Source organism: Gracilinanus agilis, chromosome 5 (genome assembly GCF_016433145.1).
Source record: "Gracilinanus agilis isolate LMUSP501 chromosome 5, AgileGrace, whole genome shotgun sequence".
NCBI classification, from domain to species: domain Eukaryota; kingdom Metazoa; phylum Chordata; class Mammalia; order Didelphimorphia; family Didelphidae; genus Gracilinanus; species Gracilinanus agilis.
Window position 1 is genome coordinate 181,378,791 of NC_058134.1, and position 23,862 is coordinate 181,402,652.

At 39.0% G+C, this 23,862-nt stretch overlaps 2 protein-coding genes across 3 annotated transcripts in view; one reads left to right on the forward strand and one right to left on the reverse strand.

Moving 5' to 3' along the window:
• Positions 1 to 4,474, forward strand: part of INTS13 (integrator complex subunit 13) — a 37,063-nt gene extending 32,589 nt beyond the window's left edge. The window contains exons 16-17 of the mRNA XM_044678714.1: positions 2,401 to 2,536; positions 4,106 to 4,474. Of these exons, the coding sequence (XP_044534649.1) occupies positions 2,401 to 2,536; positions 4,106 to 4,145 (176 nt within the window). The 3' untranslated portion in view covers positions 4,146 to 4,474. The remainder of the gene's footprint in view (positions 1 to 2,400; positions 2,537 to 4,105) is intronic.
• Positions 1 to 7,129, reverse strand: part of FGFR1OP2 (FGFR1 oncogene partner 2) — a 74,217-nt gene extending 67,088 nt beyond the window's left edge. For both annotated transcript variants that reach the window (XM_044678718.1, XM_044678716.1), the window contains exons 1-2: positions 6,768 to 7,129; positions 2,364 to 2,487 (exon numbers count right to left, since the gene is read on the reverse strand). The gene's annotated coding sequence lies outside the window, so the exon portion shown is untranslated. The remainder of the gene's footprint in view (positions 1 to 2,363; positions 2,488 to 6,767) is intronic.
• Positions 7,130 to 23,862: the final 16,733 nt, after the last annotated feature.

A 23,862-nucleotide genomic window follows, 5' to 3' on the forward strand; every position in this document is an offset into this window, starting at 1 on the left:
TCCATGGCTATGTGCTCTGGCCATCTCTGATGCTTATTAGTTGGCTTGTCTTGAGCCAGGAACCTAAACTCCTTAGCTACAGTTTTCTTGTTTATACAATGAGTCTTGTACTTGAGAGCCTCCAAGTCCCCTTTCAGCCCTCCATCTATGGCCTAGTGATCCTTTCTTCACCTTCCTTTCTTGTCTCTTTTTTTAACTCTCCCTTCTTACCATCTATACTCTAAAATGTCCAGATTCTTACTTTGTTTTCTATCACAGTGAACACTAAATGTAATTTAAAATGAACACAAATATTCCTTATTTGACAAATTGAAAAACATCCTTAGTCCTATTATTAATTAACAAGCATTTAGTGCAAGAATTAAAAAAGAAAGGTGAAAAACAGACTGTCCCTCTCCCTATTATTTTCCCCTCCCAGTGAAGTTTCTTTTTTTTTTAATTTTTTAAATTTTTATTTAGAATATTTTTCCATGGTTACATGATTCATGATCTCCCCCTCCCCTTTTTCCTTCCCCCTCCCAAAGCCAACAAGCAGTTCCACTGGGTTATACATGTATCATTGTTCAAACCTATTTCCATGTTAATTCATATTTACAGTAGAGTGATCTTTTAACATCAAAACCCTAATCACCTCCCTATCGTACTATGTGATCAATCATATATTTTTCTAATGCATTTCTGGTTCCACAGTTCTTCCTCTGAATGTGGCTAGTTTTCTTTCTCATAAGTCCCTCAGAATTGTTCTGTCCATTGCATTGCTCCTAGTACAGAAGTCCATTACATTTGATTTTACCACAGTGTCTCAGTCTCTGTGTACAATGTTCTCCTGGTTCTGCTCCTTTCACTCTGCATCAATTCCTGGAGGTCTTTCCAGTTCACATGGAATTCCTCTAGTTCATTATTTCTTTGAGCACAATAATATTCCATCACCCATCAGATACCACAATTTGTTTAGCCATTCCCCAACTAAAGGGCATCCCCTCATTTTCCAATTTTTTGCCACCACAAAGAGTGTTGCTGTGAATATTTTTGTACAAGTCTTTTTCCTAATTATCTCTTTGGGTACAAACCCAGCAGTGGTATGACTGGATCAAAGGGCAGGCAGTCTTTTAAAGTCCTTTGGGGATAGTTCCAAATTGCCTTCCAGAATGGTTGGACCAATTCACAACTTCACCAGCAGTGTACTAGTGTCCCAATTTTGCCACATCCCCTCCAACTTTTATCACTTTTCTTTGCTGCCATATTGGCCAATCTGCTAGGTGTAAGGTCCCACTGAAGTTTCTGACAAAGTTTGGCATTAATATAAATCTTCTTAAGAGTAGTGTTTTCTGGTATATGGATTTGCCTTTTTATATTTACCAATTATTGTGTCTCAGGTAACTTATTGGAAGGAAATGGAATTATATTTTGAATTGAATACTCTAGGGTCAGACTATTTTATATCATTTGGTGTGACTTTTTTGTTGAATATTTGCTAATACCAACAGATTTGGCCTTTTACATAGTCTTGTGCTGCTATTTCTTAAGTTCCCAGAGTACCACAGTCGAGGACAAAAAAGAATCTAGTTGGCTTACTTCACCAAGAATAAGTAAGCTAAACCCTGAAAGTAAAGATAAAGAAAGTTTCCCATATATTCTCGTGCTTTATAGTAGGAGAGAAAATTATTCATGATATACCAAATGTTTCTTTTGCTGTTAGTATAGCAACTTTCTTTTCCATGGGCTCTTAGCAAAATACTATGAGAATGTTTTTGTGGGTAACAAAAACTTTAGATTGATCTTAACTTATAATTATAACAACTCACTTTTATATCAACTTTTAGGATTACGAAACAATTTCTTCATAACATCTCTGTGAAGTATAGTTTTTACAGATGAAGAAATTAGTCTGAGAGAGGTCAAGTGATACTAGGTAGCTCAAAAATTCAAACAAGTCTGATTCAATGTCTACTGGCCCGTCCTAGTTGTTATTTGGCTGTATTTTTGTTTTCTATTTGTATTAACTTCAATGTACTCTTTTGAAACTGCATAATGATATTTTTCAAAACTCACCATATTTTTCTTGTCACTCAAATTGTGAGATATTTATCAGTAGAGACAAAGATATGCTTTTATATATTATGAAACTTCAACCCTATATAGAAATTATTAATTTAAGAAATTGCTTGAAGATAATGGGAATACTTTTAAGTTTAGTATCTTAGAGTACATAAATTATTTTGAATGATGGGGAAGATAACTTGATGGGTAGGAAATAGTTGGCTTAAATGTATCTTTTCCTTGAATTCTAAAACAGGATAATATTGCCACAAACTTGACAAGTCTAAAATTGAATTAATTTGAATTTGAAATAATTTCCATACCTTTTTTCTTCTTCTCTCTTTCCAAACACAATACTAGGACCAATGTCCTTGCTGTCTTTGTGGAGTAATAGGATTAATACTGCCAACTCCAGGAAACATCAGGAATTTGTTGGTCGTTTGAATTCTGTCAACAATAGAGCTGAGTTATATCAACATCTTAAAGAGGAAAATGGGTTTGTATTATTGAACGTAGTGTTTCAAAGAATAAGCACTGCCATAAAAGCTTCCTTTCTCTTCTTAAATCCAACTTGGCCAACATTTTAAATGTAAAAGTATTCTATAGGTTTATCCTTGAGGCAGTGGGGAGTCACTGAAGCTTTTCAAGTTGGAGTGTGAAAGGGCTAGATCTATTTTTAGGAATATCAGTGGTCAGTTTATGTGGAAGTTGGATTAGAAAGTGGTGAGACTTGACATACAGAATCCAATTAGGAATCTGTTGCAGTAAACCAGACCTGAGGTGATAAGAAGCTGAAAATAGCAACAGGTGGTTGAGTGAGTTAGTGGAGAACTCAGAATGCTTTGGGGTTCAAAAGTGGAAGTGTCTAGCAGGCAGTTGGAAATGTAAGACTAGAATTTAGGAGAGAGATGAGAGCTGGATAAATAGCTTTGGAAGTAATTTGCAGAGAAGTGAGAGTTGGATCCACGGGAGCTGATGAGATCAACAGACACTATTTTGAAAGCAGAGAAGAGAAACCAATACAGAGCCCTGAGCTACACTTACTTACATTGGACTGGGGGATGGGAGTGGGGGTGAAAGTATAAAAAACCAACGACTACAAAGAAAACCAAGGATAAGTAGAATAAGTACCAAGAAAGAGCAGAGTCAGGATTCCCAGGGAGGAGAAAGGACTAAGAGGAGATTATCATTAGTGTGAAATATTGCTAAGAGGACAGTAATGATAGTTTTTTGTTAATATGTTAAAATGACTAAAACTAGCAAATGCAGAAGTTTTTATATTTGCTATAATTAGGAAATGACTTTTAAAAATGCTTAGAAGATACAACTTGTGAAATTTTAGAAGAGGTTCAGTAATATGCCATAGAATATAAACTAAGTAAAATAGTCTTCGTTTTAGAACAGTAACTCTTACTGGGAGAATTGAGTTTAAATCTGAATAAGGTTCAGACTTTTTGTCTTTGAGCTATTTTTGAAGATAAATTTCTTTTCAAATCTTCCACAATGTGGTTTCCACTAACCTTTTTGGGCTCATTTTTTCTTTTCCTGCCTTCTGTTCTAATCAGACTAGCCTGCTCGCTGTTCCCTCTATACATTCCATCATGTTCACATGCTACCCCCTCCTACAGGCCTTTCCTAATTCTTCCACTCACTCCTTAGTGACCTCTTGCTCTTGAAATTTCTTCATATTTACTTATCTCTTCACTTGTACTTATCTATGTACATGTTGTGTTTTTCTAGTAAAATATTTTCTTTTTGGCAAAACATTGTATCCTTAGTGCCCTTTCAGTCACTAGCAGACATTTATAAAGTTAAAATGCTTTTTTTTTTTTTTGGTTTTTTGGTTTTTAATTTCAATTGAAAGTTTGCTAACAAGAAAGGAGGGGGGGAAACCTTGAACTCTGAGCAGTAGGATTCTGCTTTGGTCATTTGAATCCGTTGAAATTTAGTCATTTCAGCTTTGGAGCTCTTTTGAAAGATTAAGATCATTTGAAGAGTAGTAGAGGTAAGACTTTCTGTTAATGTTTCCTCATACCAACATCTTTGCTATTCTTCTCTTTCTCAGGATGGAGACAACAGAAAATGGAAAAGCAAGCCGGCAGTGAGCAGTGATTTGAAGAACTAAAACTTAGTATATAGCATAAACTGTTTTGTGCTAGATTTGATACTAGTACTTTTTCAGCAAGATTGTATAGTTACATTGCCTGGAATGGTTTTTACAATTTTATAAATTTCATCTAATTTTTTTTTTGTACAAAATGTAGAAGTCACATGATAAGTGAAGGATATACCAGTGGGATTTGTCCTACAAATCAAATGCATTTTAAAGTAAAGAGCATTTCTTCTGGAAATGTTAAAGATGGTCTTGTACTTCTCTTTGCCAAATAAAATTGTTGAGAGAATTTTAAAATAAAATATTGGAAAAATTTTAAAATTTAAAATGTTGTTAAACTTATTTAGCTAAAGCTGGTTTAAAAATTTTTGGAAATGTTTTGAAATATTCTTAAGATTATAAGAGTTAATATATACTATAACCATGACTTTTAATCTGGCTTGTTAAGCATTGAACATTTAACAGTCTACTATGCAAACACTAATCTCTATGCAAGGAACTGTGCTATCAATTTTATTTTATTTCTTTTGCTGAAATGATGATTTTTTTGCCTCATGCTTGATGTTTTTTCAGGAAAATATTTTAAAAAAAGTTTTTCTCATTGCTCTTGTTTTAAAAATTATTCTAGAAAATAGTATAAGTAATATGGCTAATTTTTCTAAGTTAGTATTGAGAATGCCATTGTTACTTCTGAGGAAGTTCCCCATTGCTCTAGATTTTCTTGGGATTTTTGTTTCTTCAAGATTATTCATGTTGGAAGATGAAATTTCCTTGACAAACAATCATTTTGGGGCTACCAATGAAAAGAGTTAGTTTATCTAAGTATAGGTTACTGATCCAATTTTAAGATTTTCATGTCTTTAAAAGAAAAAGAAAACATTCATCACTTGAACTTCAGTTTCATTCTCACCCATGCTAGGAAAATTTGTGTTTTCTGCCTTTTGATACAAAGGTAGGTAATCTGTGTATAGAACTATATAGGCTGTGCTGTGGCATTTCCATGAAATATGGGCAATGTAGATAACTTTCTAAATTTAAAATAGCCAGGTTTCATTTTCTGTTACCACTCCAGATTAGCTTCAGAATTTCTGTCTAAATGGACTTCTGCTCATTCTATGACTGCATTAACCAGAAGTCCTTGTGTAAAATTGTTCATAGGGGCTTTTCTGTTTTCTTAATTGTGATGAAATACAAACTTCATTAATCTCAATATTGTCACATCTGCGAATTGAATATATGTGTGTGGGGGTGTATCAGAAATAGAGATTGTACTTCAGAAATAGCTAGGGTTTGTGAAGATACGTCTTAAAATCCCCAAAACATAGCCTATATTCCAACAGCCTGTTTTAAAAGGAAAACTATTGTTGGGAAACACCCTTTAAAAAAAAAAAAACTTCTATTTAGAATCTATGCCACCCTTACCTTCTGTTTAGAATCTATTCTAAGCATTGGTTCCAAGGCAGAAGATTGGTAAGGACTGGGCAATTGGGGTTAAGTGACACAGCTAGGAAGTGCATGAGGCCAGATCTGAACCCAGTACTTTCCATCTTCAGCCCTGGCTCTATCCACAGAGCCATCTAGCTGCCCCAGAAAACTCAATTGAATAAATATATGGATTTTTAAAACTTTATATCTGGCTTTAAGAATTGTGCTATGTACTAGAGATATTTCTAAAAATGAAGTTATAAATGACTCCAACGCTTCAAGACAGCACTGCATTTGTTGTTCTGATTGAAATTGGTCCCCCACTTTAGCAATGCACATTGTACAAGCACCACTGAATTGTTAGTGCCCTTTCCTGCATATTTGGAGTTAAAATATGTGGACAATTAGAGAATAAAAAGCTTTGAAAAATGTGTAGATCCTGTTAAGAGCAAATCTAGCCATTTGCCTGACCCACAGGAGATAGAGCCCTAGACGTGAAGGCAAGCTTGGCCTCAGACACCTTCTGGCTGGGCACGTCATTTGACCTGTCTGTTTCTTCATCTGGAAAATGGGGATAAGAACAGTAGCAGCCCCTGGGCTGTTGCGAGGATCGAATGAAATAGCATGTGTAAAAAGCTTGGCGCAGGGTCACGCACAGACACACTTAATAAATGCTCATTAGAACGACTTGTTGCTACGTGCTTAGAAAGGCTATCAAGATGGGGCAGCCAGTCCCACCCCCACCTGGGTGAGGAGCGGCCAATGTTAGAAGCTAGTAAAGTGGATTGGAAGAAGCATGCGCTCCCTGACGCAATCTCGGAAATGAAGATGAATTGTAGATTAGGGAAGTGTCTAGGTGGAATAAAGATTATTTTAGGGGAAAATGTAACCTCCCCTTGTCTGGACAGAAGTGTAAATAGATTTCTTCATCTGGGTCAGAGATGATCTTCAGTGGCCGCTGAGTTAGGGCTAGCCCTCTTACACTCAGGAGGGAAGTGAGCGGAGCCCCCTTTTTAAGGTGTCCATCAAGGACGTAGCCCGAATCCTCTTCCTTCCAGCCTCGGCATTCACCCTAGGGAAGGAAGGGCCTGACCCCCGGCAAGGGCTTCTCCTGATTGGATGGTCCCCGCCCCCTTCTGGGCCGCTCTCAGGCCTTTCTCTACCGGATCCCCATCCCGGATGTGGGTACCTTTGGGCTCTCCTCCGCGCCCCGGGCTCTCAGCTCCCCTTTCCGTGCTTTTAGTCTCTGAGGCTCTGAGAGACTCTGCCTAGACTTGGGTTCCCAGTGCTCCCCTCTGCCTGGTTGTTTGGTCATTTCAGTCACGTCCCGCTCTTTGTGACTTCACTTAGGGTTTTCCTGGCAGGTACAAGAGTGTTGGCTCTTTCCTTCTCCAGTTCATTTCCCCGGGAGGCACCTGAGGCAAACCGGGGGACGCGATTTGCCCAGGACCCCTCAACTGGGAAGTATCTGAGGCTGAATTTGAATTTAGGTCTTGCTGACCGCAGGCCCAGGACTCCATCATTGTAATCGTCACCTAACATTTATGTCACAGCGAGCCAGCGACGGAACCAAATCCCGTCCAATGATCTCACGTGCTCCCCACAGCGCCGCGCCCCTGGGAGGGCAGTGCTGTGATCTCCAGTTCGCGAAGAGGAAACGGAGTTAAACGGGGGTGAAATGGCCTACCTTTCTGACTCTGTCTAGCTGTATAGTGAGCACTTGCACACCTGTTAGGCAGCTAGACAAGTGTGTGGTCATTCTGTGCCTGTGGAACTCGTTTTAGCTGCCTTTTTCTCTTTACCTGTTACCCCTCTGAGGAAAGGGGGCCCATCGTGGCCAGGGGACATCTTTGCCTCCATATCTTCCATAAAACAAACTACTTTATTGCCTATGGGGTTTGGAACCACAGCATAGAGAGACTGGCAGACCAGGACTCCTGCCAAGGGAGGCAGAGATGCCCCCATGGAGGCTGAGATATTCTCCTTGATGCTTGAAGAACTGAAGCAAATAAAACAGATGATGCAAAGTCTTTCCTTTTAGTTGTAACGCCTTTTCTGAGCCATCAATTAATTGATTTTAATTTTCTTAATTATAAGGGGACGTCAGATGGAACCAGAAGGTTCCCCTCCATATTAAAAAAAAATTAATATCCTTTAACTTGGGTCCTGATCCCATGTGTTCATCTAGTGAGATGTTCTTGGCTTCATTGTTCCTGGGCCCAGCCTACTTCAGTCTCTTAAAACTCTATATGATTATAGTCATTCACTTTGTTCCTTCTCTAATACCCTTGACAACTGGACTCATTGCAGGTAAATGGTGGAATCCCTTGTGCTCTGTAGATTGCTAAACTAGCAAATGTGACATGAATATATATGTGGGTTTGTGATAATTAAAACTATGAGGCTGATAGTAGCTTAATAACTTTATTAAATCAAAGTAATCGGAGTAGTAAAGAGAGGGAAAGGTAGGAAAGAGGTAGAGGGGTACTTAGCTTTCCAATATATTGGTCACCATGATGGACTTGTGGCTAACTCCAACAAGGGTTTCTCCCACCTCTATACACCAGCCAGAAGACCCCAAAGAACATCTGATATCCAAGATGTATAAGCTCTTTTCTCCACCCACTAACTCTCACACATCTCATCTCAGGAACCATCCATAGTTTCTTAATTTGCCTGGGCTGCCCAGGGGGGCAGTACCTGTGGAATCAGTTTCCTGTCTCGTTGGTTCCTGGGTTCTTTAACTTCCTTTCTCTGAGGGCTTATCTATACCTGAATTTACTCAGTAGTCTTTGACCTCCAGGTCACTGAGAGATGACATTAAAAAAGGCGACATAATGGAGAGAGAAATTCTCTCCCAACAGTTGGCAAGTACTGGTTGTGAGAATCAAGTGAGATAATATTTGTAAAGCATTTAGCATTGGCCTGGCATGTAGTAGGAGCTATATAAATATTGGTTATTATTATTATCATTACACATTATTGATGCTTTTCCATCCACGCCCTTGATCCCAAGAGACCACATTACTGGTGGATTTTAAAGGACAGGATGCTGATGCCCCATACTTTCTCACAAGGACCAATCGCACAATTTGCTTTTCTTTTGGCTATTAATTTTTCTTAAGCGTCCAAACCCTCCATCTTCTTATCTGATCATTGGCACAACTGGGATTTTAGAAAACATTCCTTCTGCCTATTAGCTTTCCTCTGGCTTGTGAATTCGAGTTCAGCATGGGATGGGAGATGATCATCTACTATGCTGGAAGAAGGGTGTCTGAGCTTCTCTAACATTACTTGTGTTGGTTCTGCAAGGCTGCTTTGAGAAGCATGTGTTTGGTACATGCTTTCCACAACTGAGATGAAGGTAAGCCTTGCCATTCTGCGAAGGCGAGCTTTCGGGGACCATTTCCCAGTTGGTGTTGCTAAATGAGGCCCTTCTCCCCGGAATACCAGATTTTGAGGACCAATGAAAGTCTTATAAGTCTCCCAGTATTGGTAATCCATGACTATCCTAACATTACAACTGGTATGCCCATGCTTACGAGGCAAGCATAAGGGCTGTTGCTGATCCAGGAGCTGTTTCCTATGGCAAAGGTGCTGTTGGCAGTTAATGATCATCATCTGGCTCGAAAGGAATTTCGCAGATTATATATGATTTTAATTTTTCCAATGTTATATGCTGAGCCAACATTTCCATGACCCGCCTTAATTTAAATATCACTTGCTGAATTTTGTTCTCTGGGTATCACTTTGGTAAATCAGTGTTGACTAAACACAATGCAGGATTTGTGCCAAGATATTATAGGGACTCAAAAATAAACTCTTATTCTCTCTTTTACAGCAGCTAGACGGAACAGTGGGTAGTCTGCCAAGCCTAGAGTCAGGAAGAGCTGGGTTCAAATTTAAAAAAAAAACAAACCTTTTTTTTTTTAAACACTTACCTTCCATCTTGGAGTCAATACTGTATATTGGCTCCAAGGCAGAAGAGCTTACCGCAATGGGGGTCAAGTGACTTGCCCAGGATCACACAGCTGGGAAGTGCCTGAGGCCAGATTTGAACCTAGGACCTCCCATCTCTAGGCCTGACTCTCAATCCACCAAGCTAACCAGCTGCCCTCGGGTTCACATTTGAATTCAGACACTTCCTAGATGTATGACCCTGGGCAAGTCATTTTACCCTAGTTTGCCTCCATTTCCTCATCTGCAAAATGGGGATGATATGTTATATGATAATGGATGGCACAAGGTCTTCTGATGGTATGAGGAGCTGAAGCTGAGTGAGTGTGGAAATCCCTAGGTGAAGCACTAAGTTGTGGTGGTGAACACTAAGGACCCCACAGGAATATTTGTGAATAAACTAATACACCCAGCCCTAACACAACAGTGTCCCAGGAATAAGTGATCAAGTAAAGAGACTGTGGGTTAGATCACACAGGTCCTTTGACTGCTTATCCTGGCTCCAAATGATGGATAATGTTAGTGGCTGCGGCTTAACTTTAGTTTGCATAATCCCTCTTCCTTCAGATACCCAAGGATATGTTTGATAATCCTTAGGGTAAAAATGACATCCACCTAAGAAAGTTTCAAGATTTAATGATAACAGACTTAGGGGAAGGGAAACAGGGGACTGAAGGAAAGAGGTATAAAGGGAATCCTTGGCTAAAGCTACAGGTGATCAGGCGATATCAAATCGAAGGTAGTCAGGGTTTGAGATTGGCAGTTCAAGAGCTTTATCTCTCTTGGTTGCAACCTGGCCAGGCCAGGCTGCTTAGCCTGAACCAGGTTGTTTGATGGTATTTATATTGCTTCTTCTTTGATGATTAATTGATTAGGATATATAGTGTAGAGTCACACAGAAGTTGAGGGTATGGTAGTGATCAGAGCTGGATTCAGGTATCCTGAATTGATTTGGTCTACCCAAATCCCAACCAAACCTCCCACCAAAATCCCTTCTCCAAAATGAGAGAGCTTTTGGTCCAAAATCCTGCTATTTATAGTCTGCCAGCAACTGACTTTTGCCCTTGCTGGCTCATGCCAGTCTTGGTTGATTCTAAGTTCCAGACTGCCAGATGTCAATCATACTGCTCTCCATTTTGCATAGCAGAAATGATATTACAAATGAGAATAACCTCTACCTCCCAGGGTGGTTGTTGGGCTCAAATGAGATAAAAACCATAAAGCACTTAGTACAGTTTCTAACACATAGTGAACATTATATAAATGTTAGCTATTATGATTATCAGTAATAATAGGAGTAGTAACTTTTTATGTTCATGGTCTAAGTATTCAGGTACTTTGGAAACATTGTGTCACCCACCTCTTTTGTGAATCCATTTTGCCTATATGGGTGCACATTGATTCTTAGGCATGATTGAGATTGTCCAATTCTGCCCCGAGTGACTGGGATTGTCCAGTTCTGCCCTGAGTGACTGGGATTGTCCAGTTCTGCCCTGAGTGACTGGGATTGTCCAGCTCTGCCCTGAGTGATTGAGATTGTCTGGTTCTGCCCTGAGTGACTGGGATTGTCCAGTTCTGCCCTGGGTGATTCTTAGTGGAAATTGGGATTGTCCAATTCTGTCCTGGGGACCATTCCGTCCCTTGTTTAGACTGGGTAATGCCACAGTGTTTCTGAGGTGACCTCAGGGAGGTTTCTGGCCCCCTTTTCGCTGAAATCGATGATACCATCTCCATCCACTTGAGGTGGCAAGTAAAACCCTTCCCTTATATATAGACATTGAATAGGCAGGCCAGTCATTGATAATCCTTTTGCTTACATGCACTAGCGCTATAAATTATGCATTCTCCAGCCTTCTATCAGCAATCCATAAGAAGGGAGTTCAGAGGAAAATTTCACTGTGTCTGAAGAACAATAATGATCAAATGGTTTTGGGGGCAGGTTGCAAAATGCTGGTAGAAACCTTCATACGTTCTTTAAGGAGTTGAGGCACATTAAGGTTGAATTCTTACTTAAGGACATAGTCACGATGGTCTTCATGCTTCAGAAAGGAGATTCTGTTATCTGAATCTTTTTTAAAAAATATTTTCTTTTTTTTGACACATGGGTACAGTTTTAATAAATTTTTTTTTTGCTATTTTATGATCTATGTTTTTTCCCTTCTCTCCCCACTACTCACTCGCTCCCTGAGATGGCAGATAATATAATATAGGTTAAACGTGTGCTATCATGCAATACATATTTCCTTGTTCACTAGGTGCGAAAGAAGATGCTTATCACACAAGGGGAAAAAAAAAACTAAGGAAGGAGATGAAATGAAGAACGCCATGCTTCAATCTGCATTTGGACTCCATCAGTTCCTTCTATGGCGGTAGCTAACCTTTTTCATCATGAGTCCCCTGGAGTTGTCCTGGATCCTTGCATTGCTGAAAATAGTTAAGCCTTTCACAGTTGATTATTGTACGTTATTACGGTGCACAATATCCTTCTGGTTCTCCTCGATCTGAATCTCTCTTGCTTAAGGGAATGGGTAAGGAACTTGGTAGAGCAAGCCATTCAAGCCAGGGTAGTAATCATAATAATGGGTATTTATTTGTACATTGGCTATTTAAGATTTCCAAGGCACTTTATAGACAAAGAACTCGTTTACTATTAACTCTTCCAGGTAAGTGCTGTTATCATACTGTCTTATGAAGTAGGAAACTCAATCATAGAGGTGTAAGTCATTCACTTGGCTAAGGTCATATAGCTAATCTGGGGCTGAGGTGAGATTTGAACCCATGATAAAATGATGATTTCTATAAGAAAAAAAAATAAGAAAAAATAAGGAAAAAAGATGGAAATTGGTTACCTTTTTGTTTCAGAGGAGTTTCATTTACCAAAAATCATGAAAGAGAAAGCAGAGATGGAGATTCCCATAGAACAAATGCTAAAGAGATACTGGTAATAGTAGACCCTGGTTTAGGATGTGAGTCCTAATCTTGGTTCTGTTGCCTTTTTTTTTAACCCCTTACCTTCAGTCTTAGAATCAATTCTGCGTTTTGATTCTAAGGCAGAAGAGTGGTAAGGGCTAGGCAATGGGGGATTAAGTGACTTGCTCAGGATCACACAGCTAGGAAGTATCATAGGTCAGATTTGATCCCAGGACCTCCTGTAGCTTGGCTCTCCATCCGTGAGCCACCTGGCTGCGCCCCTCAGTTCTGCTACTTATAACCGGTGTGGCAAGTCTTAAGATCTTCTGTAATTCTGTTTCCTCAGTTGCAAAATGTGAAATTTGGGTTATATGACTTCTCTTTGCTGTTCCAAATCTATGGTTCTATGATTTATTTAGGACTTACTGTGATGCAGAATTTAGAGAAATCTCCCCTGCTTTCATGGAGCTTCCTGTTGAGTTGTTCAGTCACATCCAGTTCTTTGCAATCCCATGGAGCAGAGCACAGGAGGCATTTCTGTCTTCCACTATCTCCCAAATCCTGCCCAAGTTTGTGTCCACTGTTTTTATGACAATATCTAGCCATCTTATTTTCTGCCCTTTCCTCCTCCTTTTGCCTTCAAGCTTTTTAAAAAAAATTTTTTAAACCCATAATATCTTATATATACATATATCCTTCTATATTAATTAATTTTATTTGTTACAGGGCTAGGCAATGGGGGTTAAGTGACTTGCCCAGGGTCACACAACTAGGAAGTGTCTGAGGCCAGATTTGAACCTAGGACCTCCCGTCTCTAGGCCTGACTCTCAATCCACTGAGCCATCCAGCTGCCCCCTTTTGCCTTTAATCTTTCCCAGTGTCAGGGTCTTTTCCATTATGTGGCCAAAGTATTTAAGCTTCAGCAGAGGGAGAAACATCAATACATTTGGATAAAGCTCACAATATTTCATGATGTATACACTATAGATTCAAAAAAAGGGAGGTCAGGACTAAGAAGGGAGTGGTTTATTATTTATTGGGGGTCAGGGAAGGCCTCTTGGGGGAAATAATATTATTCAAGATGGGCTTTAAAGGTTCAGTGACTAGGTGTCTAGAAAGTCAAGAACTGAGGGAGGCAGTGCATTGTTTAGCGGCTAGGACGATGGACTTGGTTCATATCCCTTTTCAGACACTTGGTAGCTTTAAGACTTTGAGCAAGTTATTCAATCTCTTTGCCTCAGTTTCCTCATCTGTAACATGATGATATTAGATTCAAATTCTAAAGTCCTTTCTAGTTCTGAATATATGCTACTATGAGAGAATAATCAGTAGGGCCATTGCCAAAAACTACCAGGGGAAAGAGTTCTGGGGGAAAAAAAATCCCACCAGCCATTGGAATTAGTGATTGGTGATTTTTGAGAATAATTGCAATAAAGTTCTAATGGCAGAAATTCAATTACAAGAGGTTGAAGAGAGAATGGGTAGTGAAATTCATGGATGGAGGCATCCTATATCATTGTTGTTCAGTCATTTTCAGTCATGTCCAACTCTTTATGAGCCCTTTTTGGGGTTTTCCTGGCAAGGAGCCTGGATTGGTTTGTTTTTTTCTTCTCCAGCTCATTTTATCGATGAGAAAACTTGAGGCAAACAGGGTTAAGTGAGTTGTCCAGAGTCACACAGCCTCTAAATGTCTGAGGCCAGATTCAACTCATATCTTTCTGACTCCAGGCCTGACACTCGATATATCATCCACTGTGCCACCTAGCTGCCCTCTTAATTAAGTCTCTTCCAGGTAGTAAGAATAATAAAAAATAGCAGCTATTGAGGTATATTAGACTGTGCTAAGCACTTTATTTATTTATTTAAACCCTTACCTTCTGTCTTACAATCAATACTGTGTATTGGTTCCAAGTCAGAAGAGCAGTAAGGACTAGGCAATGGGGATTAAGTGACTTGCCCAAGGTCACACAGTTAGGAAGTGTCTGATGCCAGATTTCAACCCAGGACCTCCTGTCTCTACTTTTGGCTCTTAATTCACTGAGCTACCTCACTGCCTTCAGTAAGCAAAATTCTATAAATTTATCTCATTTGATCTTTACAACAACTTTAGGATGTAGATACTCCATTTACAGTTCAAGAAACCAAAGCAGGTAGAATTTAACTGACTTGCCCAAGATTGGTGTCTGAATTCACATTTGAACTCATCTTCCTGTCTCTAATCTTAGGGCTCTATCCATTGCACCCCCTAGCTGCTCTAGCTCCATGTGATTCTATGACATTTAAGTCATTATAATAGTTTTAATTCAGTGATGGGCAAACTTTTTAAAGAGGGGGCCAAAGGAAAGGAACTGCTCATCTGTCAGTCTGTTTCTAAGGCAACTCTTTGGAAGTTTCATTGTATTGTGTCCTACTCATTGTATTTGTCAGATTAGGAATAATGTCGTGGGGCCAGATAGAACATTTAAGGGGGCTGCATCTGGCCCGCTGGCTGTAGTTTGCCCATCACTGGTCACTATCAACACATTACTACACTGAAAAATATGGCAAAAAAGGAGAAAGCCAATCCCACAACTTGATCTCATGCCAGTGTTAATGTCAGACGTGTCCTTCCGTCTTGTCTTGCCTGGGGAAGACTGAGGCATGAGCACTTTAACAGCCTCTGGGTTAAGCTTACTGTGTATGGAAAAAATGCACTCATTCTCAAGAATTCATTGCATGATAAATATCCTGTGCTTGAGCCTAAGTCACCAAGACCAGATGTTTCAGCCCATGAGCCCCTTCTTTCACGTACCTAAATGTATTTGTGATTTTAGATAGCTCCAGAATAGGGAATCCGGGCAAATCTACTGCTTGAAAAAGCAACGAGCCCTGGCTTGGGAGGGGACTCTTATCTGAATGGTACCACACAATGAGCCTCCCTCCCAGAGGCTTAAAGTGAGGACAGCATCTCTTCCCTGACCTGAAAATGCCAACTCAAGTTTTCTGCCCAGTGCTAATGTGGTTTCCGGTTTCAAGAAATGAGATAAAACCGTTTCTACAGGAAGCCCATCTCTTGCATCTCTAGAGGACTTTGGGAAGATCTCAACATATGCCCTTGAATGTGCTGTGGACTTTGTAGTGGCTACTGTGTGGCCACAGGGTCATTTTGCTGTTTGGCCACAGGAGGGGAATTTATATCATATATAGATATATATATCCCCAACTCATATATCTACTACCCTGGTGCAAGTCCTCATCACCTTATGCCTGGTCTCTTGTGATAAAAGTCTGGTTGGTCTCCCTGCTTTAAGTCTCTTTCCACTCCTGCCCCACCTCAATTGCCAAAATGATTTCCCCAAAGTTCAGGTATGAGGGGGCAGCTGGGTAGCTCAGTGGATTGAGAGCCAGGCCTAGAGACGGGAGGTCCTAGGTTCAAATCTGGCCTCAGACACTTCCCAGCTGTGTGATCCTGGGCAAGTCGCTTAATCCTCATTGCCTAGTCCTTACTGCTCTTCTGCCTTGGAACCAATACACAGTATTGATTCTAAGACGGAAGGTGAGGGTTTAAAAACAAACTAACAACAACAAAAAAACCCCACAAAGTTCATGTCTGACTGTATCACAGTCCTTGCTCAAGAAACTCCAGTGGGTTCCTATTGACTCCTGGAATAAGTATGAAGATCCCTTTTTTTGGCTTTTAAAGTCTGTCACTATTTTGCCCTTTCCTATCTTTCCAGAATTCTTACATTTTATTATTTCGTACATATTCCGCAGCCCAGCAACATGGGCCTTCTTGCTGTTCCACCCTTAGGATGGATGCTCACAGCATACTTCAAGATTCAGCTAAATTTCACCTTCTATGGAAGGCTTTTCTAGTCTTTTCCTTCCCCTGGTTCCTGCTCTTTTCCCAAGATTGTTGTCATTGTTCAGTCATGTCTGACTCTTCATGATCCCATATGGGAGTTTCTTGGTTGAGATACTGGAGTGGTTTGCCATTTCCTTCTCCAGGGAATTTAAGCAAACAGATATTAAGTGACTTGCCCAGGGAATGTCTGAGGTCAAATTTAAACTGGAGAAGATGAGTCTTCCTCATTCTAAAGCCAGTACTCTAGCAACTGTGCCAGCCCTACATTCAGAATCTTTGGAGCTCCATTGGACCCATGTCCGATGGATCTTGTATTTTCTTGAAGTGGCTTTCAAGGACTCAATGTCACATCCATATTATAATAAAATATCAGAGAAAGGCATTAACGAAGGATCATATTCATGATAAATGATTACATTTTTTGAGGGAGAGTAAAGGGCAACTGAACAGTGCAGTGGATAGAATGTTGGGCCTGGAATTAAAAAAACTCATCTTCCTGAGTTCGGATGTGGTCTCAGACACTTACTAGTTGGGTGACTGAGCAAGTCACTTGACCCTGTTTGCTTCAGTTTCCTCATCTGTAAAAATGAACCAGAGAGGCAGCTAGGTGGCTCAACAGATAGAGAGGGAAGGTCCTGGGTTCATATCTGGCTTGTATAACCCTGAGTAAGTCAATCTCCTAGCCCTGGCTGCTCTTCTGCCTTGGAACCAATACTAAGTATTAGAAAATTCTAAGATAGAAGGTAAGGGTTTAAAAAATGAACTAGAGAAGGAAATGGCTAACCATTTGAGTATCTTTGCCAAGAAAATCCCAAAAAAGGGGGCAGCTGGGTGGCTCAGTGGATTGAGAGCTAGGACTAGAGATGGTCAGTCCTGGGTTCAAATATGACCTCAGACCCTTCCCAGCTGTGTGACTCTGGGCAAGTCACTTAACCCCAATTGCCTAGCCCTTACTGCTCTTCTGCCTTAGAACAAATACATAGTATTGATTCTAAGATTGAAGGTGAGGGTTAAAAAAGAAAGAAAGGAAGGAAGAAAGAAAGAAAGAAAGAAAGAAAGAAAGAAAGAAAGAAAGAAAGAAAGAAAGAAAGAAAGAAAGAAAGAAAGGAAGGAAGGAAGGAAGGAAGGAAGGAAGGAAGGAAGGAAGGAAGAAAGGAAGGAAGGAAGAAAGGAAGGAAGAAAGAAAGAAAGAAAACCCCAAATGAGGTCACAAGAAGGCAGACATAACTGAAAGACAATCGAACAAATGAATAATTATCTTAAGCATGTTTTTAAAGTACACTGCAATAATCTGGAGATACATCCCTAACTTTTGAAGGTATTATCTATCATGAGAGACATTGCATTCTCCCACAAACTGTCTCTAGTACCACTGTCAGAGACAGAATGCTGGGCTTGATAGATTGTAGTTCTAATTGAAATATTGCTTATGTTAACTTGCATCAGTACTACATTAAGGTAACGAGGGAGTTTCAAAGTGCACATTGTTTTTTGTTGCTTATTTTAAATGTATTTAATTTATTTTGTTAAAAAGTTCCCAATTAAAAAAATTTCTCCATTATGTTTTTACAATTTTTAACATTCATTTAAGAAAAAATGTGAGTTCCAAATTTGCTTCCTCCATTTCCCCTTAAGAGGGCAAGAAATACATCAGTTATCCATGTGAAGTCATACAAAACATATTTCCAAATTAACCATGTTGCACAAGAAAACACAAAAACTTCCAAGGGAAAAAAAAAAAGCAAAATACTTAAGTATGCTTCATTCTACAATCCAAATGCATGAGTTTTCTAATGTGGCGCCTTACGCAGAGAGCTAATCCAGCTCTGTATTATATTTGTATTTGTTTTCATATGAAATTACCAAATGCAGAACTAGAGGCTTACCGATGGAAGGTTAGCTGTAACTACATTTGATTTACCAAGGTAGCTTAACACATTTCAGTGATGATAAGTGGCCTCATGGATAACAATTTTCCCTGTAACTGTTATGTAAAAACAATCTCAGTTGACTTGTTATTTATTTATTTATTTTTTAGTTGACTTGTTATAAGAGCCAGCAAGTTCATGGGTGGGTGTTACACTGTTTAGGGGGGATTTGGAGATATCTGAGACTATAAGTAAAGCATAATTAAATTTAGAGCGTGTACCTATCTCTTCAGCTTTCTTTGTGTACTGTCACTTGTTTCAGTTAGAAAAAACTCGATTGGGTTGTTTTGGGGTCTGGGTTTCTGTATTTCTTTTCCTCATACAGGCATCCTGTTTGCTAAATAAAAAAAAAGAATTGATTATATTTTTTTCTTTTCTAGGATCTTGTTCATACAATGCTTTCATGGCTAGGCTGATTCTAGGTAAAATGTTGTACTAGATGAGGTTTGTTGTGAAACTGTGGAGGGTAGTGGAGCTCCTGGCCCCATAGTGTCAGGACTTGAAACCCATCTCAGACCCCAGATTAGCTGTGCCACATTGTGCAACCTCCCTCCAGTCCTTAAAGAATCCTTGTTGGAAGGAGCCCCAGTTCCATGTAATCCTGAACAAAAATTCCCTCTAGAAGATGTTCCTCAAGGGGTCAGCCAGCCATCACTTGTAGACCATTAGTGAGGGGAAACCATCTTCCTCCTAAGGAAGTTTACTCTACTTTGAGATTGCTCTAATTTTTAGGAAGGTTCTCCTTCCATATGAATATCTCCCATTCCTTCAATTGGTCTTGAGACCCTCCATCAACTTGGCCAACCTTCTGTGGATATTCTCTGGCTTAGCAAGATTCCTAAAATTGGTTACCCAGAACTGAACACAAGCCGCCAGGTGTGGTCTGCCCCCGGGGAAAGTACAGTGGGATTATCACCTCCCTCTTGCTGGATGCTCTCAGCGTAGCCCAAAATAGCATTGGCTTTTAGATGGACATCTTGTACCGCTGGCTTATGTTGAATTTCTGGTGAACTACATACAGCCCTCACATCTTTTTCAGACTAACTGCTATCTAGTCATATCTGCCCTGTTCTGCACTTGTGAAGTTGATATTTTGAAACTGAGTGTAAGCTTTTCCCTTTCTCACAGTTCAGTTTTGGCTAGGCAGGGTTGACTCAACGCCCTCGCCTGCTAAGACCTTCTCAGAGCCTACATTTGTCAACCACCACATAACCAGCTCGCCCAGCTCTGCATCACCTACAGATCTGATAAATATGACTTGTGTGCCTTTATCTAGGCCACTAATAAATAGTTTAAACAGCACAGGGCCCAGGGTAGATTCCTGGTAAGCACTTCTGGCAAGCATCCGTCTTTTTGTTCTATGCCTCACTTGATATAAAGAATCAGAGGGATGGAATCAGATTACTTTGTTACTATCTAGCAAATAATTTTGCATGATTTTGATGCATGTGTGGGAAACGCCTTGCTGAAGGGGAGCCTTTTAAAGTGGCATTTTGCCCTACCAAATCAAACACCTTTTTCAAATCATCTGTTGCACAATAAGTATGGAGGAACCTTAGAGCCCTTACATTTTTTGGTCAGTTATAGTAAAGATGCAGTCCACTGCAAAATATCCATTTTGCAGACCTTCCTTTTCCCTTCTTTAACTTTTATCAAGGGCGTTCTTGATGTATGTTTTAATTATATCCATACATTTTTAGGTAGATGGGAAAGTAGGCATATAGGTCACCTTTTTTTTTTAATAATAATAAAGTTCAAGAGGTTTTCCATAACTAAAGTATCTTCCCTTCCTTCAAATACCTTGAGAATCAGTTTCTCAATGTCCTCAAGATTATTTTGCCTCCAGCATAGACTTCCTCTGTGTATACTTAGACTAGTTCAATTGTTTTCTCATTTTTGTTTTCTTTAGTACCATTTACACTTTTTTTAGGAGTACTCCTGAATGGTGATATTAAAGCTCACCATTGACTTTGATGGTGAAAAGAATTTGTTATTTAAAACGTTGACAGATCTTTTCCATCTTCTATTTATTGTCCTCCTTACAGTTTCATTCTCAAATGCCCTTAGGATGACTTTGCTTAGTTGACTGTCTTACCAAGGTCTCTTTTAACTACTTTTTCCCCCTTCACTAATTCTCTCTGTTTATAAGGACTCAATTGAGATTCTAGAAATGCTTTCAATTGTTAAAGCTAAATACCAAGGATAGGTCTGATAAAGAAGCAGAAATATTTGACTAATATATATGATAACAATTTAATAGTTATTGCTAGAGGAAGTAACACCAGAGGGTTCCCTTCCCATTTCCTGATGGACTTAAAACAAGTTTAAATCTTTGAAGTTACCCTTCAGGAACTTATCCCAGATTGCATCAGAGTGCCTGACAATAAGACAAATATCCTACTTCTTAAAGCCCAGTGTTTAACCTAACTCTGAACAGAACAATAGAGCTTTATGTCCTAGGAAGAAGGTAGAAAAGAATTAATGTATGCCTCTGGAAGGGAGAGGACCTGCACAAGCTGTCAGTTGTCCCACATTTAGAGTGCAAGAATTGATCCCTAAAGGAAATTCGAATCTATCATTCTGATGAAAGTTCAGTGAAAATAGAAATATCTCCCCTCCCACCCCCAAGTCAAACTCATGTGTCATTGTGGTTCTGAAGTTAAACCAGTAAGCCCCTGTGAGTTATAATTGATATAGCAAGTGATCTTTAAGGTTCTTTCCAGTCATTGTGTGATCCATCATTGTATGGTGCAATGAATATAGATAATAGGGATTTGAGAGAGATATTAGAATGAATCAATTTATGTTCTAACAATCATATCAATGGAAACAACTGTTTACCCTCTGCAGCTTCTCTCAGCTCCTTCAGGCCTTGTCATGAAAACAAACAAGTAGGTGAAGGTAAGATTAGAAAGTTCAGGCGGACGCACTTTATGTTTAGATGACTCAAAGAGTTTGGCAGTGAAAGGAAGATGATGCGAAGATGTCAAGTAAAGGTTTTTGATGTATGATGTATGTCAGAAATCAAGACATATTTACTGGTAACTGAGATGAGCTAGGCAGAAATTGGAGAGAGGACTGGGGAGAGAGAGAAAGAGAGAGAGAGAGAAAGAGAGAGAGAGAAAGAGAGACAGAGAAGGATAAGTAGAGGGATAGATAGCCTTAGGAAAGGATAAGAGTTACCTCTTCCTCAGAGACTGTGGCAAAGGATGGATAAAGATGTGAAGGAGTTTGTAGTGCACAAGATAAGGAAGATGTAGGAAACCATGATAGATAGCTTCAATTTTCTTGGTAAAATAGGAGGTCATTTGCTGAGGTGAGGGAGTGAGCATGAAATTGGGACCTTAAAAAGAAAAGCTAAGATTTCCTATCACTGCTGCAGGAAATGTGATTAAATATCAATGGAGAATTTAAAAAAATATTGTATTTTAGCAAAGGTCCAATTGGAATCAGATAACAAAAATTTAAAGTGGATTCAGTTGACATGTTTTTGTGACTTCCTCTAAGGATATTCAATAACCTCGGAGTAGGAATAAAGAAAACAGATGGTAGAAATGGCTTCAAATTGAGAATTAGCAGTGTATGACATTTAATATATACACATTGGAATGCATATTCAAATTTTTTAGGGATGTGCAATCAAAAAAATTTAGATATACTTTCTCTAGAGTCAGATAATTATAGTCCTGGCCTGGCTGAACATAGAAATCTCAACTGATGGCCATCCAAGATACCATCTGCCTGGACATGACAGTACCTGTTGCTCTTCTTACACTGATATATTTTTATTTATTTTTTATTCTGAACTTTACAAACACTAAATAAATTGAGTGTTTTCATATACACTGAACAACAGAAAAATAAGATTATTAATGAAACTATGGATCTTTATTAATAGAGTTCACTTTTCTTTTAAAGTATGTAATTTTAACATGTAACTTTCAAAGTTGTCCTGCTTAATTGTGGTTCTTTTCTGGCCTTCCTTCTATTCTTTTTTGCATTTTAAAAAAGATGTTTTAGTGGTCCTTCCTTCCTTCTGTGTCTTTAAACATAATACAATTTATCTGCTTATTTCTTTTTTTAATACTTTTTAGAGCTTTCCTATGGTATTTGTGGGGAATATTAGCTCTTCTAGATACTAATACACATTTCCATCTTTCTACAGTTCTCTTTGATATAGTTTCAAGAACACAAGAAATGTTCTGGAGGTTTTGGAGTCTAGTTCACTATTAATTTTTTATATTTCAGTAAAAAGCAATCAAGGAAATATTAATTAGTTCAGACTAAGCCATACATCTACTTTAACACTAGTATGAAATCTTTATAAAAATGATAAACTCATATTAAAGGCTTCCTTGAAGGAATCTCAAGAACATAATAGGCTTTCACAGCAGTAGAAGAGATCATTTAATAGTCACAAAATTGACTAAAAGGTGGAGAAGATATAAGATCCCACCATGGTGGTTGTTACTTGTTGACTCCAAAAAAGGATTTGATTCAGCTGAGTAAAACTCCACATTTATAGGCTTTCCTCCAGCGAAATGTCTCTCAGGTCTGTCAAAATTATGAGATTTCTTGAAAGATAGGAGGCCAGAGAAAGCTTTGTTCATTTCCCCTTTGATTACTCATACTGAAGCAGAAGGGGGAGATACCTATGCCCACAAAGAATGTCCAGTGCAGAATCTAAGTAAAAGAGGGATTTTCTGAAGGCCACAAGATGATTCAGATGCTTCTGTGCATGGATGATTTATTGTATCACACCCTACAGTCTTCTAAGTGAGATCTATAATCACTCAGAATTTAGCCTAACTCTATACACCAGAAAAAAAGAGGACTACCAGAAATCTGAAAAAAAAAAGAGTTAAACTGAAACAAAATCTTCCTCTGGAATCCTGTCCTCAGTTACTAGATTGACCTGGAGGCTATAGGTTCCCTCTGATAGGGATCCTCTAATATCTAAGCACAATATAGTAATGGATTATGGTCTTTTTAATCGGCTAAGACACTGGACAAGTCCCTTTATCTATCTGGGTTTCAGTTTTCTAAGTTGGAGATTAGATACAATGGCTTTTAAGATCCCCTACAATGCCTAAATATATGATCCTACGTGTGCCAATTCAGAGCAGATTCTATATCATCTAATGGAAAGCTTCTTGAGGGCAGCCTTACATTTACTTCTTTTGAAATTTCCAGTGCTCTCTAGACAATGGCTACTTAGGAAAAGCTGACAAAGACTGTATTGTCCACCTCTTTTTTTAATGTAATGCTGGCACTAGAGAAGGCAGGAAAAACACAGAATCCTGAACTCAGGGCTAATTTGGCTTCTTGGACTAGTTTCCTAATGAATAGAAGATGAGTCTACTGAAAAAAATGACCCACCCAGGTTTTCCAAATTTCATAGACAGTTTGTCAACCATTACATTTCCCCTTCTCCAAAGACCAAATAATAATTATCCTGAACTTAGTTTAAAAATAATTTTTTTTTACCAATTACATGTAATGACAAATTTCCACACAGTTTTCCCAAGTTATATGATCAAACTTATCTCCCTTCCTCCTTTTCCTTCCCCCTCCCCATGTTGGCAGGCTATTCTGCCTGGGTTATACATGTATTAGCATGCAAAACATATTTCCATATCTTTCAT